General features: G+C 39.9%; 1 gene segment (V, D, J or C); it reads left to right on the top strand.

Moving 5' to 3' along the window:
• Window positions 1-261: 261 nt before the first annotated feature.
• LOC119876570 lies at window positions 262-20115 on the top strand. The segment is given in 3 exon segments: window positions 262-423; window positions 525-851; window positions 19997-20115. Coding segments are annotated over 3 exon segments (492 nt in total).
• Window positions 20116-20638: the final 523 nt, after the last annotated feature.

Genomic DNA, 20638 nt, shown 5'->3' with positions numbered 1-20638 from the left:
GGTACCAAAAATAAATATTTCTGATTAAACTTCATTAAGCAGAGAAAATACTATTTAAAAATGAGCTTTTCTAATGAAAGACATTTAAAAAGGAACAGAAATGCAAAGATAAATACGTTGATGTATTAGAACATCATAAATCCACAGTGAAACCAAAAAAAACTGATTTGGGGTTGTGAAGCAATCTTTGTATATAAATTATTAAGATTTGAATCTAAGTTGGTAGGTGAATATATAGTCCGGGACATGCAAATAGGGCCCTCCCTCCACTGATTAAACAAGCTCAACCCCGACTCTGCAGCTGGGAGAGGAGCTCCAGCCCCAGGATCTCCAGGTGACCCCATTCAGTGCTCAGGGCACAACACAGACAAACCACCATGGAGTCTGTGCTCTGCTGGGTTTTCCTTGTCGCTATTTTAAAAGGTAATTCATGGAGAACCAGATACCCTGAGTTGGTGTGTGGAGGTGAATGAGAGAAGCAGGATGTGGGACAGTTTCCTGACCAGGATGTCTTGTGTCTGCAGGTGTCCAGGGTGAGGTGCAGCTGGTGGAGTCTGGGGGAGACCTGGTGAAGCCTGGGGGGTCCCTAAGACTGTCCTGTGTGGCCTCCGGATTCACTTTCAGTAGCTATGCGATGCTCTGGGTCCGCCAGGCTCCAGGGAAGGGGCTGCAGTGGGTCGCAATTATTAGCAGGGATGGAAGTAGCACATACTACGCAGACGCTGTGAAGGGCCGATTCACCATCTCCAGAGACAACGCCAAGAACACGCTGTATCTACAGATGAACAGCCTGAGAGCTGAGGACACGGCCATGTATTACTGTGCGAAGGACACAGTGAGTCGACCTCAGTGTGAGCCCAGACACAAACCTCCCTGTAGAAGGGGATCAGGACCACCAGGGGGTGCACACTCCTCACCACTTCTGTCTTGAAGGCCCAGGAGCAGGTGCAGAGGGAGGTTCTGGGCAGGTTTCCTGTCAGGGTATGGGCTTCTCTCCAAGGAACAGTTTCCCCAAGGGAGTCTCTCTGGCACAGGATTCTGTGCTTATGTATTCAGTCTCTAACTTACACACTTTGTTGTCATAGAAAAAGAAATATTCCAATGTCCAAAAATGACAGTGCTTCTTGCTTTGCTTATTCCTTATGCAGTTTATGATTTGGAAATTTGGTTTGTTTTAGTCAAGAACTCTTCTTATATGCTCAATGACAAATCTGCATAAAATTTCTTACTACTGTCTGTTAATACCAGTTTGTTACCCATATCTCCATTTACCACAACTTCTTAATAAGAGTCCCAGCTATATACATGGAACATGAAACAACCACCTAGCTCACTGTGCAAGGATTTTATTTTATTTTATTTTGTATATTTTATTGGATTTCAATTTGCCAACATATACCATAACACTCAGTGCTTATCCCGCCAAGTGCCCCCTCACTGCCTGTCACCCAGTCACCTCAACCCTCCCCTGACCTTCCCTTCCATGACCCCTTGTTCATTTCCCAGAGTAATGACTCTCTCATGTTCTGTATCCTTCCCTGACATTTCCTGCTCATTTTCCGTCCTTTCTCCTTTTTTCCCTTTCTCCATTTTTTTACATTCACTGAATAAATGCAACCATATGTTTGTCATTTTCCCATTGACTTACTTAACTCAGCATAATACCCTCCAGTTCCACCCACGTTGTTGCAAAGGGTGGGTATTCTTCGTTTCTAATATGCAAGGATTTTAGAAACAACATAAAGTTCATGCTGGTCATGACACTACAAAGGGCTCAAAAATCAAATGGAGAGAAGACTGAGTGCAGGTGTGACTTCAGTCTTGAACCACTCTCACATAATCAATATCAGTGTGAATCTGGGAAAGCAAAGGACCCCAAGGAGTACATTGTGAGGATGTGTAGTCTGAGCCCCCCACATACACACAGACACGAGAGTACAAACCTTTATCACCTTCATCATTGTGTCTGTTGAGAGCAGGGCAGGCCTCTCAGCACGTCATAAGTGGGTGTTATTCTGTATGTTAGTAAATTGAACACCAATAAAAAAATAAATAAATAAAAATAAAAATAAAAATCAAATGCACAAACAAAAAAAAATAAAAATAAATAGTATATTGAAAAGACAAATGAAATTTAAAACTCATAGGTAGTCAAGGAAAATATGTGAGCCTGAAATAATACATTTAGATTTCAAAGTGAAGAAAGTACTGACACTAAAGAAAACAAAAAGTCCATGAAAATTTGGGCAGCCTGGGTGGCTCAGTGATTTAGCGCTGCCTTCAGCCAAGGATGTGATCCTTGAGTCCGGGGATCGAGTTCGGCATCAGGCTCCCTGCATACAGCCTGCTTCTCCTTCTGACTGTGTCTCTGCTTCTCTCTCTCTCTCTCTATGTATGTGTTTCTCATGAATAAATAAATAAAATCTTTTAAAAAGCCCATTAAAAAATACAAAGATGATACTACAGCACATATTGAATAACCAAGGCAAATTATAAAATTTCTAGAATTACCAATCCACTAAAAGTTTTCATAAAGTAATAAAACATAAGCAAAACAAATCTAATAAGACAAATGAATGTGTAATCTAAAAGCTATTGTCTCAAAAAAGACCAATAAAATAAAATAAAATAAAAAAGAACAAACCAAAAAGAAAAAAAATCCAGTATCAGATGGATTTTTCTATGAATTCTACCAAACATTTTCAGAAGAATTAAGACCAAAACATCTGAACCTATTCTAAAATAATGAGAGTGGAACATGCCCAGATTAGCTTAAGGTGGCCAGGATGACTCTGACAACAAAGCAAGGCAAAGACCCCATAAGAAGGTACTAAAGGTAATATCTCAGATGCACATAAATGCAAAATCCTGGCATCCTGAATGCAACAGCACATGGAGAGGATCACACAGGAGGACCCAGAGGAAATCAGCCCTGCGGTGCAAGGATCCTTCAATATGCCCAGATTATAAATGGGATCCCCTGAATTAACAGAGTGAAGGATTAGATGTACATGATCCTTTCCTATGATGCCTAAAACAGTTTGGCAAAAGCCATCACACTTTATCCTCAAAACATCTTAAAAATCGAGGCAGAAGAAATTGAGTCGACAGAATAGTGGCAATTTCCAAAACACACACACCAATACCATATTCAACAGTGAAAAACTGAAGCCTTCCTCTCAAGTCAGGATCCACACAAGGATATGCATTCCCCCCATGATTATTCAACATGGTATCATGAAGGAGAGTAAACTTGACACAGCATATATGTCAGCTGGTCCCCTGGGTTACTGTGAGGAAATGCCACTTTAAAACCCCCAGAGGTCAGACATGGTGAGCCACATATATCCCATTTATATCCCCTTGTTGGCAGGAAATAAATCTTCTTCCAAATGTTTCCTTCCTGTACCAGGAGGGAACAACCAGCTTCAGCACCAGAACAGGGAACACAGGGCTCAGAATGCTGTACAAACAAGTCTTGTCCGTTTCTCAATAATTCACTGACTCAAAAAACTTCGTGGCTTTAACTTTCCACAAATATAAGGTCTTGTTGTCTTAGAGGTATGTGAGCCATCTACTTGGGTCTTTGTCTTGGTGTCATATTCTAGGTAGCTCATGCACAGGCAAAATGAAATACTTTACTCCCAAGATCTGTCTAATGTCTACAGAGTTGTATGTCCAAAGAACTCAGGAAAATAGAAGAAAGATATTTTCACCACAAAAATGGGAAGAACTACCCTGGAAATAAAGGTAATGAAAAATTAAAAGATTTATAAATTAGTAGGTAAAGAAAAAAATATATTATCCATATGACATGATCTGCTACAAGGGCAAATGTTTGAACCTCCACAAACAAATGTTTAGAATTAATTAACTATTTCAAGAATGTTCAGGGGAAAAAATAAAAATAGCAAATAAAGCTATATTTTAACACAATAACACAAATCACTTAAAAGGAAATTAACAAAATATTGCATGGACATTGTGATTAAATATAATAGGATCAAATATCGGGATGTAGTTAAAATACAACATACTAAAAATTCTCAACAATAATGAGAGATTTTTAAATAGATGCAATGAAAATTCTGTTCACAGAGTAGAACATTTCATATTCTCACAAGATATGAAACAGGATTGAATGCAGATATAATGCAATCCCTGTTTATAACTAGTAAAGAATCAAATCTAAGTCTGGAGATGACTATTTAGTCATAGGACATGCAAATAAGGCCCTCCCTCCACAGATTAAACCAGTTCCAGGATGCTCAGGTGACCCCATACAGGGATCCGGACAGAATACAGACAACTCACCATGGAGTCTGTGCTCAGTGGGTTTTCATTGTTGCTATTTTAAAAGGTAATTCAGGGATCCCTGGGTGGCGCAGCAGTTTGGCGCCTGCCTTTGGCCTAGGGCATGATCCTGGAGACCCAGGATCGAATCCCACGTCGGGCTCCCGGTGCATGGAGCCTGCTTCTCCCTCTGCCTATGTCTCTGCCTCTCTCTCTCTCTCTGACTATCATAAATAAATAAAAAAATAAAAATAAAAAAAAAGGTAATTCATGGAAGACAAGAGACCTTGAGTTTGTGAGTGAGAAACAGGGGATGTGGGACAGTTTCCTGACCAAGATGTGTTGTGTCTGCAGGTGTCCAGGGTGAGGTGCAGCTGGTGGAGTCTGGGGGAGACCTCGTGAAGCCTGGGGGGTCCCTGAGACTCTCCTGTGTGGCCGCTGGATTCACCTTCAGTAGCTACAGCATGAGCTGGGTCCGCCAGGCTCCCGGGAAGGGGATTCAGTGGGTCGCATGGATTTAAGCTAGTGGAAATAGCACAAGCTACACAGATGCTGTGAAGGGCCAATTCACCATCTCCAGAGAACGCCAAGAACACACTGTTTCTGCAGATGAACAGCCTGAATGCTGAGGACACGGCCATGTATTAATGTGCGAGGGACACAGAGAGGGGACCTCAGTGTGAGCCCAGACACAAACCTCCCTGTAGAAGGGGATCAGGAACACCAGGGTGTGCACACTCCTCACTACTTCTGTCTTGAAGGAGCAGATGCAAGTGGACGTTCTGGGCAGGTTTCTTGTCAGGGTCTGGAATTCCTCTCCATAGAGTATTTTCCTGCAGGGAGCATCTCTGGACCAGGAATATCTGTTTAACTATACAGTGTCTGATTCAGAAATTTAGTTTATATAGGAAAACAGCTAGTTTACATGCGCAAAGAGCTGCTTACACTTATTTATGATTCTCCCTAAAAATGAATAATATACAAATATCTCCATGTTCCCCAACTTCTAGAGGAATCAACAATCAAACATGAAAAATATGTGACGTCCTGAAAATTAGGAAGAATCACAGAGAAGCAACAAACTTATGATATGGTAGTAGAGGTAGACTAGGAAATCATTCAGAATTTCAAGTTGAATTAGTCCTCTACCTATGGTCATCAGCTGATTCTTAAAGACATCTGTATACTGTGTCCAATCAGGGACCATAAGATTCTACTGGATCCAGGAAGAACCTCAGGATGAGGAACTGGATTGGGAGAGCCTTTTCTCTGCAGGAAATATCTCATTGATACCTTAGGTGCTAATATCAGCTCACAGTGAGTGACCGAACTTCCCCATCTAGAACTAACACCCATGTGATGGGGTTGGAGGTAGAGACTTAGGGGAGAACTTGTCAGGAGTTTCAGCCCCATGATGGTATCAGGGCCCTTATACACCCAGTCCTGATGCCATGCAAGGTGACTGGGAAAGGGCGCCTTAGGATGTGAGCGCTCCCCATACACCAGATCTGTTGGCATCTGGACCTCAGACTTCCCAGATTCTAGAACTGTGGGAATGGGTATCTGTTGTTTATTCCCCCTGTTCCTATGATGTTCCAGGAGGGGGCACAGGCTAAGATTTTAGTGACACATGAACCCAAACAATGATGCTCTGAAATTCTTGCTGCATTTGTTGTGATAAGTCCCTGATAACTTCTGTCCATGAGGTGATAACTTCCGTCCATGAGGTGTGATAAGTCCCTGATAACTTCTGTCCATGAGGTGAAGGGTGGATTTCGCACTTGTTCCCTCCTACAGAGAGGATGAACCAGTGGACAATCCTAGGACCCTGTGAACAAGACCCAGCAGACACACGGAGGGAGAACCTTCACATATGGAGCAGGGGACTGGGAGATTGTGGAACTCTACTGTGAGGAAGATTATTTATCATCATTTCCAGAGGAGGGAGATGTGCTGACCCTGTGGGACCTGAGTCTGAGCATCACCATCCAGATGCAGCTATTCTGGTGGCTGTGAGGTTCAGGACAGCAGTTCCCTTGCTGCTTTCAGGATTCCTTCCTTGTCTGCGTATTCTGTGAGTTTGATATTGAAATGCCTTGGAGATTATCAAATTTGTTGAATTTCATGGGAGTATGTGTGCTTCGTGGATTTTAAGGTCTGTGTCCTTCCTGATTAGGGAGTTTTCTGGCTATATTTTGATCGAATAACCTGGAACATTTTCCCTCTCTTCATTTTGTGGGACTCCAATGATAAAAATATTACTGTTTTCATAAGCCACTGAATTCCCTAAGTCTACCTTTAGGTCCATGAACTTTTATCCCCTCTTCTTGTCAGTCATTGTTATCCACCATGTTATCTTCTATATCCCCAGTGTTTTCTTTCATGTGTCCTTTTTTTCCTGCATATGGGACAGCATGTAGGTAATAGCATTTTTACTTTGGGGCAGCAAAGGGTTTTTTTTATTTTATTGGTGATCAATTTACCAACATACAGAATAACCTCCAGTGCCCTTCACTCAATCACTCCAACCCCCTGCCCTCCTCCCCTTCTACCACTCCTAGTTCGTTTCCCAGAGTTAGCAGTCTTCACGTTATGTCTCCCTTTATGTATACAATGGAACACACTCATTTCTAAGGAATTCCAAGGCTTCTGTGAAATCAAGTAGGCTCCAGCATTGTCTGTGGGGGCACGATCTTCTCTGTGGTTTGGGGGGATGATGTCCTTAGTGAAGCAGCTCTCTGAGAGGTCCCAGAAAGGAGTATTTGTTCTGCAACATCCTCCACATTTTATTGCTTCAAATGATGTGTGAGTTTATGTCCAATTTGCCAATATATAGTATAATTCTCAGGTTTCATCATTTTATGTGTCCTCCTCAAAGACAGTAGTCCAGTTACTGCATGTGACTCAAAAAATACAGGTATATGTTGGCAAATTGAATTAGAAAGAGAAAAAAAGGTAAAATAATTCCATCACCACTACACACAATAGAGAGGGATTTTTTTGGTATATTATTATTGGAATTTGTTTTGCCGACACACAGTATAACATCCAGTGTTCATCCCATCAATTGCCCGACCTCTCAGTGCCCATCACCTAGTCAGCCCATCCCCCTGCCCAATTCCCCTTCAACTCCTCCTCGTTCATTTCCCAGATTTAGGAGTCTCTCAGGTTCTATCACCCTCTCTGATATTTACCACTCATTTTCTCTCATTTCCCCTACAATTCCTTTCACTATTTTTTATATTCCTCGTATGAGTGAAACCATATATTGTTCGTCCTTCTCTGATGTACTTACTTCACTCAGCATAATACTCTCTTGTCATTGGGCGCCCTGCAGATCAGTGCACCTGTGTCTGCCCCCAGAAGCATCTAGGCCAGTGTGGACTGGGAGACTGCAGTTAGGTTCTAGCTGGGATTCAAGAAAGCTAAAACACACTAGGTTATCACTTAGTGTAGAAATTAAGCTAGTTCAGGTGAAAATGAAAAGTGCTCTAAAATGCAGTCTTAACTGTATCCTCTAACAGCTAGGGTAAATGAGTCAGAAGGGAGAAAAGTGACATTGAAGACAAGTTGATGGAAAGGAAGGAAGCTGAGGGAAAGAGAGGAACACAAGTAATGGACCATAAGGAGAAACTCAAGAATCAGCATTGCCATACAAAAAAAAATTAGAATAATTGGTGTGCATGAGAGAAAATAGAGAGCACAGAATGTATATTTGAGCAAATCATAGAAGACACTCATTTTCAATTCCAAGACACATCCAGATTGAACATGAGGGAGTAAAGAGCCATTTATCATGTCAATGGACATCAAGAGGAGCAAGACTTAAATCAGATGAACTAGAACTGAAAACAAAGACTATAATAAGAGATGAAGAAGGATACTATAACATTAAAGGATACTATATCATTACTCTAGCTAAAAAGATATCTCTCTTTACTAAATATCCACACCATTAACTAAGGAGCAGCCAATACATAAACTAATTAACCAAAACAATAATGTAATGAATGTCTACTAATAACAGCAGTGTCTGTAATATCCCTCTGACAGCAGGAATGTTTATATACACAGAAGCTCAACAAGGAAACAAGGGTTTTTCACACCATGTCCACAGTAGCCAAACTGTGCAAGGAGACTCGGTGTCCAACGACACATGAATGGATAAAGAAGGTGTGATCCATATATACAATGGAATATTACTCAGCCATCAGAAGAGATGCATACCCACCATTTGCTTCAACGTGGATGGAACTGGAGGGTATTATGCTGCGTCAAGTAAGTTAATCAGACAAGGTAAATAATAAATTTTAGGATAGAAATCAAGGATAAAGAAATAAAAAATAACAGAATGTAAACAAACCTAGGAGCTGATATTATGAAAATAGTAGTAAGAGTGAGAAACCACTAGACAGACTTGTCAATATAAAACTGAAAGCACTCAAATTGTTAAAATCATGGATGAATGAGGAGAGATCACATCCAACAGCAAGAAATACAATCAATAATATAAATAAATTATAAGCAGTTATAAGCCAAATAATTGGGCAATCTGGAAGAAATGGATGCATTCCTAGGAACAGAAAAATCAACCAAAACAAAAACAGGAATGAAAGTAAAAGCTGTACAGAACCATTATCTGGATATGAAAATCAATCATAATTAAAAGTTTTCTGACAAACAAGAGTCCAGGTTCGGATGGTTGCCAAGTGAAACTCAGCAATAAGAATCTATTCTGATTCTTCTGAAACAATGCAAATAATAGAAATTGAAGAAAAACTTCCAGACTCATTCTCTGATGTCAGCATTACATTGACCTCCAAAACGAAGACCGTGTAATGAAGGAGAATTAGAGGCTATTATTCTTGATGAAAATGAATGCAAAATTCTCACCAAGTTTCTAATGAATAGGACCAACAGTATATTATTACTGCTATTTACCACGACCAAATGGGATCAATTCCTGAGCTGCAAGGATGGTTCACTGTCAGCAAAACAATCCATGTAGGAACCACGTTAATAAAAAAAAGGACAAGAACCATTTAATCTACTCAACTGATGCCCAAAAAGCATTTGACAAAACATATTATTCTGTCTTGATAAAAAAAAATGCTGTATTGGGATAAGGGAACATATTCTATATCATAAAATCCATCTAAAAATTGATACAAGAAGGAAAATTGAGATATTTTCCCTTAAGCTCAGGAAAATGACAAGGATGTCCACTGTCACAACTGTTCTTCAGCATAGTACTAGAAAACAGCCTCAGCAATCAAAAAAAAAAAGGCAGAAAATGCATCAAAATCAGCAAATAAAAAGTCAAATTTCACTCAGCACATGCAAAATCTTTTGGAATTTTTAAAAAATATTATATTTATTTATTTATGAGAGACACAGAGAGAAAGAGAGGCAGAGACAAAGGCAGAGGCAGAAGCAGGCTCCATGCAGGGAGTCTGACGTGGGACTCGATCCCGGGTCTCCAGGATCACGCCTTGAGCTGATGGCGGCGCTAAACCGCTGAGCCACCTGGGCTGCTGTCTTTCATAATTTTGGTACAAAATCCAAAGACTCCTTCAAAAAATTCAGCAAAATCTAACCATATAAAATAGATACAAGGAGCTCAGTGGCATTTCTATAAACTACAAATGAAACCAAAGAAAGAGAAATTAAGGTGTGGATCCCATTTATAATTGCATGAGAAACATCAGATAATGAGGAATAATCTTAACCAAAGAGGGAAAGGATCTATAGTCTAAACCTCCTAGCTCACTTATGAAAGAAATTGAGGAAGACACAAATAGATGGCACACATTCTATTCTAATAGATTGGAAGAATAAATATTGATAAAATGTCTATGCTACCAGGAGCAATATACACATTCAATGCAAACCTTATCAAAACACCGAAAACATTTTTCAAGGAAATGGAATAAACAATCCTAAAACTTGAAAGGAATGAAAATAGATCCTGACTAGGCAAAAGAATGTTGAAAAACTCAAAGCAGAAGGCATCACAATTGCAGCCTCGAAGTTGTGATCATCCAGACGGTATAATAGTGCCAGAAAAGAAGGCACATAGGCGAATGACACAAAATAGAGAACCCAGAAATGGACACACAACTCTATGGTCAAATTATCTTTGACAAAGCACAAAAGACTATTGACTGGAAAAAGAACAATCTCTTCAACAGGTGAGGTTGAGAATATTGGACAGTCACAGTAGAAGAATGAACCTGAGACACATTCTTACACGTGACACAAAGATTAACTCAGAGTAGATGAAAGACCTATTTGTGAAGCAGGAAAACATCAAAATATTAGAGATTCTGTGACTTCAGCCAGAAAAGCTTCTTGCTACCTGACTCTCTAGAAGAAAGGAAAACAAAACCAAAAATAAGCTATATGGATTCCATCAAGGAAGGAGCTGTTGTACAGCTTTGGAAACACTCAACATAGTTAAGAGGCAACCTAGAGGATGGGAGAAGATATTTGCAAATATATCATCAGACTAAGGATTTCATTAAAAATCTGTAGCAAAACTATTGAACTAAACAACAACCAAACTAATGAAAAACACAATCAGAAATGCACAGAAGCCATGAATAGACACCCTGTCCTCATATGAAATCCCACCTCACACCATATATTAAGTAGCTCATCCACATGCAAAATAAAATACATTGTCTCCTGTAGGTCTACCTTATATCAAATGCAAGACTTCCCTGTGTGTCCTCTGTATTCACATTCAGTAGCTACTTTATGAGCTGGGTCCACCAGGATCACACTGTATTTGCAGATGAACAGCCTGAGAGCCAAGGACTCCGCAGTGTATTACTGTGGGAAGAGCACACTGAGGGGACCACAGTGTGAGCACAAAGTCCCCCCTGTGGAGGGGGATCAGGACCACCAGGGGGTGCACACTACTCATCACTCTGTCTTGAAGACCCCTGAGCAGGTGCAGATGGAGGTTCTGGGAGGGTTTCCTGTCAGGGTCTGGGGCTTCCTCTACACAAAGCAGTTTCCCTCAGGAGCCTCTTTGGACATAGGATTCTGTGGTGACCTATCTAGTCTCCAACTTACAATTTTGTTGTCATAAAAAGAGGAATATATCAAAGTACACAAACTACAATGTCTCTTTCATTACGTATTCCTTACTCAGTCTCTGAATTAGGAAATTTGCAAACAACTATTCCTTTTTTGAAAGATTATTTATTTATTTGTTTGTTTGTTTATTTAAAACAGAGAGAAATAGAGAGAAAGAGACATAGGCAGAAGGAGAAGCAAGATTCCCGTGAGAAGCCTGAAGTGATACTCGATCCCAGGACCCTGCGATCATGACCTGAATCAAAAGCAGACTCTCATTCGTTGAACCACCCAGGCATCTTGGTAAGCCACTATTCTTATATGCCCAAAGTCTAATTTGCTTAGACTTACTTACCAATGTCCCTAAATACTCATTTATTACACATATCTGCATGTACCTCAACTTCTCCCTTATAAGACTTCCACGTGTATTCATGATGCATGACAGAACCATGCTGCTCACTGGTTAAGGATCTTAGAAACAGTATAAAGTACATGCTGTACATGACGATGCAAAGGGCTCAAGAATCAAATGCAGACAAGACCACAGGTAGTACCACGGTCTTGAACCACAGTCATAGAACAATAATAGCGACATCCTGGAGTAGCAAGGACCCCAACAAGTACATGGTGAGAATGTAGTCTGAAGAGCATACACACGAGAGAATATAAACCTTCATCACCTTCACCATCATGTCAGTTTAGAGGAGAGCAGCCTCTCAGCAAGTCATAAATGCTTGGATGGAGTCAAGGAAGGACACTGGCTCAGGGTGTGTGTAGTGGATCAGTGGGGCCATAAAATGAAACAAAATTAGCATTATTGGGGTTCCAGAGGGAGAATGATGAGAGGGGACAGAAAGTATATTTGAAGAAATATAGAAGAAAATATTTTAGACACAAAGAGAGATCTAAATGGATGTGAGGGGGTAAAGAAGTTTTATCATATCAATGTGCTTCAAAAGAAAGTTGGAGTACAACACTTATATCAGACAAATAGACTACCAACTAAACCGTAATAAAAGATTTAGAAGGATACAGTATCATAAAAAAAGTCAATACAAAAGTCATCTATTTTAAATATTTGTGTCCCTAAATTTGGAGTAGGCAAGTATATAAACCATACAACAATAAAATTATTATATTTTTTTAATTTTTATTTATTTATGATAGTCACAGAGAGAGAGAGAGAGAGAGAGAGAGAGAGAGAGAGAGAGAGGCAGAGACACAGGCAGAGGGAGAAGCAGGCTCCATGCACTGGGAGCCCGACGTGGGATTCGATCCCAGGTCTCCAGGATCCCGCCCTGGGCCAAAGGCAGGCGCTAAACCGCTGCGCCACCCAGGGATCCCATCAACAATAAAATTAAAGAGACCGACTGATAATAATAGAATAGTGTGGGAAATTTCACGTCCCACTGATAGCAAGGAAAGATCATAAAAGCAGAATCTCAACAAGGAAACAAGTGCTTAGAACAATACACTGGAATAGATGGACTTCAAAGATATATACACAGTGTTGCATCCTAAGGCAGGAGAAAACACATTCTTCTCCAGGGCACCTGAAAAATTCTCCAGAATTGATCATATAGAAGGTCACACATCAAGATTCAACTGGTACAGAAAGAGTGAATTTATTCCATGCATATATTCAGACCACAGTGCAATGAAACTATGCAATGTTATGAAGTGAACCACCATAAAAATACAAAAGGTACATAAATAATGGAGGTAAAGGAACGTCATACTGAAGAGGGAATGGGTCAACCAGGAAGTTAGAGAATTAAAACAATACACGGATTCAATGAAAATGAAAACACAACACTTTCAAAACTTTGGGACACAGCAAAAGTGATCCACAGAAGGGAGGATAGAGCAATACAGTCTTTCCTCAGGGGACAATAAAAGTCTCATAAATAAAAGTAAGGCTTGGACCAAAAGGAGTTGGAGAAAGAACAGCAAAGGATTTCTGAATCCAGGTGAAAGAGGAATAATCAAGAATAGAGAAGAAATCAAGGTTATAAAAAAGGCAGTAGATCAAATCACTCAGGGGATGATTCTTTTAAAGAATAAATAAGATTGTAAGCACCCAGACAGACTTGTAAAATAAAACAAATAGAAAGGACTGATAATCATAAAATCATGAATAAATAAGGAAAGATCAGTTCCAACAGCCAAGAAATACAAACAAGTATAAGACAATATTCTGAGCAATTATATGCCAATGAATTAAGCAATCTAGAAGAAATGGATGCAGTCCTAGAAACATAAAGTATCAAAACTTAATGGAGAGGAAAGGAAGAACAGCACATACCCATATCCAGAAAATAAGAAAACAATAATAATTAAAAGTTAAAATTAAACAATCATAATTAAAAGTCTCTGAACAAACAAAAGTCCAGATGGCTGGTGGGGGATTTCAATAAACATGTAAAGAAAAAATAATACCAGTTCCTTTGAAAATGTTCCAAAGCATAGGAATGGAAGAAAATTTTCCAAACCCATTCTCTGATGTCAACATTACCTTGACCCCAAAATCAGGCAATTACTGCACCAAGAAGCAGAATTATAGAACAATATTCCTAAACAATGTGGATTCAGAAATTCCCACCAAGTTTCTAGCCAATATAATCCAATTATATACTGAAAGGATTATTCACTATGACCAAATGAGATTTCTTCCTGACCTGCAAGGATGCTTCAACACATAAAAATCAATCAGCATGGCAAACCACATTAATAAGAGAAAGGAAAAGAATAATTTGAACTCCTCCACTGATGCACAAATAGTATTTGACAAGAGATCATTCTTTCTTGATGAAAAGCTTCTGCTGTGTAAGGAGAGAGGGAATTTACTCAAGATCACAGAAGCATCGTCGAAAACCCCAGAGTGATAGAGTTTTTTCCATGAAGTCGGGAACACAACAGGGATGTTCACTCGTCACTGTTCAACACAGTACTAGAAGTCTTCATCTCAGCAATCACACAATGAAAAGAAGAAAGGTGGATCCGAATCAGGCAAGAAAAAGTCAAAATTTCATTCTTAACAGATGACATGATACTTTATGTAGAAATCCCAAAACACTCCACCAAAAATGTGCTAGAACAGATACAGGAATTCAGTAAGTCAAATCATACAAATTGATAAAGGGAAGTCAGTAGCATTTCTATACACTAAAAATGAAAATAAAAAGAAGGAAAAATCAAGGAATGAATCCCATTTATAATTACACCAAAGCACAAAAGACAAGAAGGAATAAAGCTAACAAAGAAGGAAAAGCATCTTAGGCTGAAAACTGAGATAGAAATTGAGGAAAACATAAAGTAATGGAAAAATATATTATCCTCATAGACTGGAAAAAATATTAATAAAATCAGCATGCGGGATCCCTGGGTGGCGCAGCGGTTTGGCGCCTGCCTTTGGCCCAGGGCGCGATCCTGGAGACCAGGGATCGAATCCCACGTCGGGCTCCCGGTGCATGGAGCCTGCTTCTCCCTCTGCCTATGTCTCTGCCTCTCTCTCTCTCTCTCTCTGTGTGACTATCATAAATAAAAAAAATAAAATAAAAAAATAAAAAAATAAAATAAAATCAGCATGCTACTCAAAGAAATTTACATATTCAGTGCAAACCCTATCAAAATACTTCCAGAATTTTTCCGAGAGCCAAAATAAACAAACCAATAATGTCTAAAAAACTGTGTGTAGGTTCCTCAAAGAGTTAAAAATAGACCTGCCTTACGACCCACCAATTGCACTGTTGGGGATTTACCCCAAAGATTCAGATGTAATGAAATGCCGGGACACCGGCACCCCGATGTTTCTAGCAGGGATGTCCACAATAGCCAAACTGTGGAAGGAGCCTCAGTGTCCATCAAAAGATGAATGGATAAAGAAGATGTGGTTTATGTTACAATGGAATATTACTCAGCCATTAGAAATGACAAATACAAAAAAAAAAAGAAATGACAAATACCCACCATTTGCTTCAACATGGATAGAACTGGAGGGTATTATGCTGAGTGAAGTAGTCAATCGGAGAAGGACAAACATTATATGTTCTCATTCATTTGAGGAATTTAAATAATAGTGAAAGGAAATAGAAGGGAAGGGAGAAGAAATGGGTAGGAAATATCAGAAAGGGAGACAGAGCATAGACTCCTAACTCTGGGAAATAAACTAGGGGTGGTGGAAGGGGAGGAGGGTGGGGGGTGGGGGTGAATCAGTGACAGGCACTGAGGGGGGCAGTTGACGGGATGAGCACTGGGTGTTATTCTGTATATTGTCAAATTGAACACCAAAAAAATAAATTTATTATTAACAAAATGTATGACACCATTAAAGACCCTGAAGATGAAAACGGATGTTGAGGAGAAAAAAATAAAGAAACAGAAGACATCACGATGCCTGATATCAAGCTGTATTAGAAACTGTGATCCTCAAGACAGTGTGGTACTGACACAGAAACAGACTCATGGATCAAAGGAACAGAATACATAATCCAGAAATGAACTAACACTTCCATGGTCAACTAGTCTTATAAAAAGCAAGAAAGAATACCCAATGGAAAAAAGATGATCTCTTCATAAAATAGTGCTGGAAAAATAGGACAGTCACATGTAGAATAATGAAACTGGGCCATTTTCTTACACTACACACAAGATAAAGTAGATGACACACTTAATATGAGGCATGACGCCTCCAAAATAGTAGAGTAGATCCAAGGGAGCAATTTGACCTCAGCCTCAGTAGAATCTTGTTTGATGTGTCTCCAAAGGCAAGGGAAACAAAAGGAAAAATGAAATATTAGGATTTCATCAAGATAAAAAGTTTCATCACAACAAAGGAAATAGCCAAAGAAACCAAAAGTCTATCTCGGGAAAGAAGAAGATATTTGCATTGGACATATCAGATGAAGGGCTAGTATCCAAGACCTAAAATAACTTATTAAACTCAACACCGAAGAAACAAAAGATCCAGACAGAAATGAGCAGAAAACATAAACTGGTATTTTGCCTTATAAGTAGGGATCTCTTGCTTCTTCCTGCTTTAAGGATTTTCTCTTTATCTTTGGAATTTGCAAGTTTCACTATTACATGTCAAGGTGTTGAAAGGTTTTTGTTGATTTTTTTGGGGGGGGACTCTCTATCTTCTGGACCTGAATGTCACTTTCCCTCCCTAAATTAAGGAAGTTCTCAGGTATGATTTTTTCAATTATGCTCTCTGGCCCTTTGGCCCTCTCGGTGTTCACTGGGACCCCAATTATACATTTATTTCCTTTAACCTTTACTAATGGTCTTTTAATATTCTTTTCTCCTCAGCTTCCCTCCTTGCCATCAACTGTCTTCTATGTCACTCACTCTTTCTTCTACTTCATTAACCCCCATTGTTAGGATCTCCAGTTTGGATTGCATGTCATTTAATGGGCTTTTAATTTCGGCCTGATTAGATCTAAATTCTGCAGTCATGAAGTCTCTTGAATCTCTTATGCTTGTTTTTCCAGAGCCACCAGTAGCTTTATAATTGTGCTTCTGAATTGGCATTTGACACCGAATTGTAATCCCAATTCTGTAACCCTTTGGCAGCAAGTACTGTCTCTGATACTTTCTTCATGGTGAATACTTACTTCTAGTCACTTTGCTCTGTGGAGAGTGTCTGTATGCACGGGCTGACTCAAGAATATCAATAACAACCTATGTAAATTTCATCCTAGATTATTCTGACGTGGTCAGAGACCATTAAATGAAAACAAAGATCAGAACCAAATAAAATAAAAGGACCACTAAAGTGAAAAAAAATTTAATTTTTTTTATTTTAAATATTTTATTTATTTATTCATGAGAGATACAGAGAGAGAGAGAGAGAGAGAGACGAGACACAGGCAGAGGGAGAAGCAGGCTCCATGCAGGGAGCAGGATGTGGAACTCGATCCCAGGTCTCTAGGATCACGCCCTGGGTGGAAGGTGGTGCCAAACTGCTGGGCCAACCAGGCTGCCCATGAAAAACAAATTTTAAAACAAAGTGGTAAATAATAAAAGTCCAAGAATCCGAAAGAAGAAAAAAAAGAAAAGAGAAAAAAGGAAGAGACAAAAGGCAAAGTAAAGAGGAAAAAAAGAGTAGAAAAAAGGGGTGCGGATTTGAGAGATTGTGGTGGTAGCGAAGTTGTAGCCAAGGGAGACTGTAGTCTACCTGAGAGGTCCTAGTGGGTGATCCAAATCCTCCAATGCAGGAGCCGCAGAGTGAGGGTCCCTGGATCAGATTTGATGAAAAGACTGTGTACTGAGGGCTCCATTCCTGAAAAAAAAAAAAGAGTGTACTCATAGGATTTGGACATGGATCCCCCATACACAGGTTTACTACCTCAACCCCTCATACTCATCCCCATTCTGCAGGGCTCTGTGACCCGCAAATGACACAGAGCATTGATGAAGATTGAAATATCTTCAAATCCCCCTCCTCACAGTTGAGAAGGCAAGCACTGAGTTTAGGGCAATGGCTTCTTTTACCAGTCTGGGCATCCTGTGCTCCTCACCACTGCTGCTGAACATCCCTTCCTGTGAGTGCCCATGTCTGGGGCTCCCTCTGGGTAGGAGATTCCTGCTCCATCCTGAGGTGGCTTTCTCCACAGAGGATCTGTGCCAGGTCACCCTGTAGGAGTCTGGATCTGGGCTGAGGAAACCCAGGCAGATGCTGACTCACATGTTCCTTCTCTGGGTTCTCACTGATCATGTCAATGTGGGTATCACATGGGCCCATCAGCCCCATGTGCAAACCAACATCTGGTGGGAAGATGCTAAATATTAGAACCCATTTTTTAAGTGCACAAAGATGTATAGAAAGTCAAACACCTAAAGGTAAATGCTCATGTTTCACACCAGAAGCACATCTATTCAATGTGATGAACAACCAGACTGAAGAGATACAGCACAGTCTCTGTCGTGAAATCTAAAAATCGAATTTGAGCCTGAGAAGAGAATCATATGACTCCACTCATGTGGAATAAGAAACAAAACAGATGAACATAGAGGAAGGGAAGGAAAAAAGATTAAATCACAGAGGGAAACAAAACATAAGAGACACTTAACAGTAGAAAACAAAGTGAAGTTTGCTGGTGAGGCAGGGGGGTGGGTAACCGGGGGATGGCATTAAGGAGGACACATGATGGGATAAGCAGTGGGTGTTTATACAACTGAGGAATCACTAAATTCTACCTCTAAATATAAAAATTCAGTGAATACATAATATTTTAAATGGTAATCAAATGATTTTATATACTGATGAAAGAAAAAAATGAGAACAATGGATGGATGATAGATTGATATATATAGATGATATAGATAGATTATTGTTAGATAGATGATAGATAGATATAGATAGATATATAGACAGTTGATTGATTGATAGATAGATGATAGATAGATGATAGATAGATAGATAGATAGATAGATGATAGATAGATGATAGATAGATGATAGATAGATAGATGATAGATAGATGATAGACAGATAGATGATAGATAGATAGATAGAAAGATAGATAGATAGATAGATGATAGATAGATGGTAGTTATGATGCAGCAATCTTGTCATCTCCAACAACATGCATAGGTCTAGAGGGATTAAGCTAAGTGAATTAAGTCATTCAGAAAAACACAAAACACCATATTATTTCACTGTTATGTGAATTAAAAAAAAACAAAATATAAGTGATCAAAGGGGAAAAATGAGAGAGAGAAGCAAAGGAAAAAACAGACAACAAAGGAAACAACATGAGGGTTACCAGAGGGCTGGAGGTTGGGGAATAACAAATTAGATGGGAATGAAGGAGAACATTACTCTGAGCAGCACAAGTGATGTAAGGAGGTATCGAGTCACTACATCTGTACCTGTAACTAATATCACACAGTTTGTTAACTGACATGAAAATAAAAACTATTTTCTTATATTTCTACATATTCTATTTTTATTTAAAATCAAGAAGCAAATACCACTTCCACAGTTTCATAAGGAGCATTCAGTGATTCATCAGATGCATAAACACTCAGTGCTCATCATATCACGTGCTCTCCTTAATGCCCATCACCCAGTCACCCCATCCCCCCATTCACCTCCCTTCCAGAGATCCTCACTTTGTGGTTTGTGTCCTTTGATTGACTTATTCACTCAGCATAATACCCTGTAGTTCCAACCACGTTGAAGCAAATGGTGGGTATTCATCGTTTCTAATGGCTGAGGAATATTCCACTGTATATATACACCACATCTTCTTTATTCATTCATCTGTTGATGGACACCGAAGCTCCTTCCACAGTTTGGCTATTGTGGACATTGCTGCTATAAACATTGGGGTGCAGGTGTCCTGTCGTTTCACTGCACCTGTATCCTTGACACTATTTTATTTTTTTATTTTTTCAATTTCTTTTTATTGGATTTCAACTTGTCAACATATAGCATAACACCCAGTGCTCATCCCTTCAAGTGCCCCTCTCAGTGCCTGTCACCCAGTCTCCTTGACGCTATTTTAAGTTAATTCATGGAGAAAAAGACACGTTGAGTATGTGAGTGGAGATGAGTGAGAGGAACAGGGGATTTGCGACTGTATCCAGCCCAGGATGTCCTGTGTCTGCAGGTGTCCAGGGTGAGGAGCAGTTGGTGAAGTCTGGGGGAGACCTGGTGAAGCCTGGCGTGTCCCTGAGACTCTTCTGTGAGTCCACTACGTTCACCTTTCATAGCTACAGCATGCATTGACTCCACCAGTCTCCTGGTAGTGGCTACAGTGGGTCATATCCAATAGCAGTAATGGAAATAGCATATACTATGCAGATGCTGTAAAGGCTGATTCACCATCTCCAGAGACAACACCAGGAACACGCTGTATCTGCAGATGAACAGCCTGAGAGCCGAGGACATGGCCGTGTATTGCTGTGCGAGGGACACAGTGAGGGGACCTCATTGTGAGCCCAGACACAAACCTCCCTGTAGAAGAAGATCAAGACTGCCAGGGGATGCCCACTACTCACCAGTCCTGTTTTCAAGCCCAGGAACAGGTGCAGATGGAGGTGCAGATGGAGGTCTGAGCAGGTTTCCTGTCAGGATCTGGGGTTTTGTGTCCAAGGTGAGTCTCTCTGGACATAGCATTCTGTGTTTACCGAATAGGTAAGACTCAATCTTAGAAAGTGATGAAAACAACTGTTTCCATGAGCCCAAAAGACTATCACTTGAATTTACATCTTTCTGACCCAAAAATATCAATGTATTACACATAACACCA

This window comes from Canis lupus, chromosome 8 (assembly GCF_011100685.1).
Source record: "Canis lupus familiaris isolate Mischka breed German Shepherd chromosome 8, alternate assembly UU_Cfam_GSD_1.0, whole genome shotgun sequence".
NCBI lineage: Eukaryota > Metazoa > Chordata > Mammalia > Carnivora > Canidae > Canis > Canis lupus.
The sequence above is the reverse complement of the archived record's forward strand: the minus strand, read 5'-3'. Positions and strand labels throughout refer to the sequence as shown.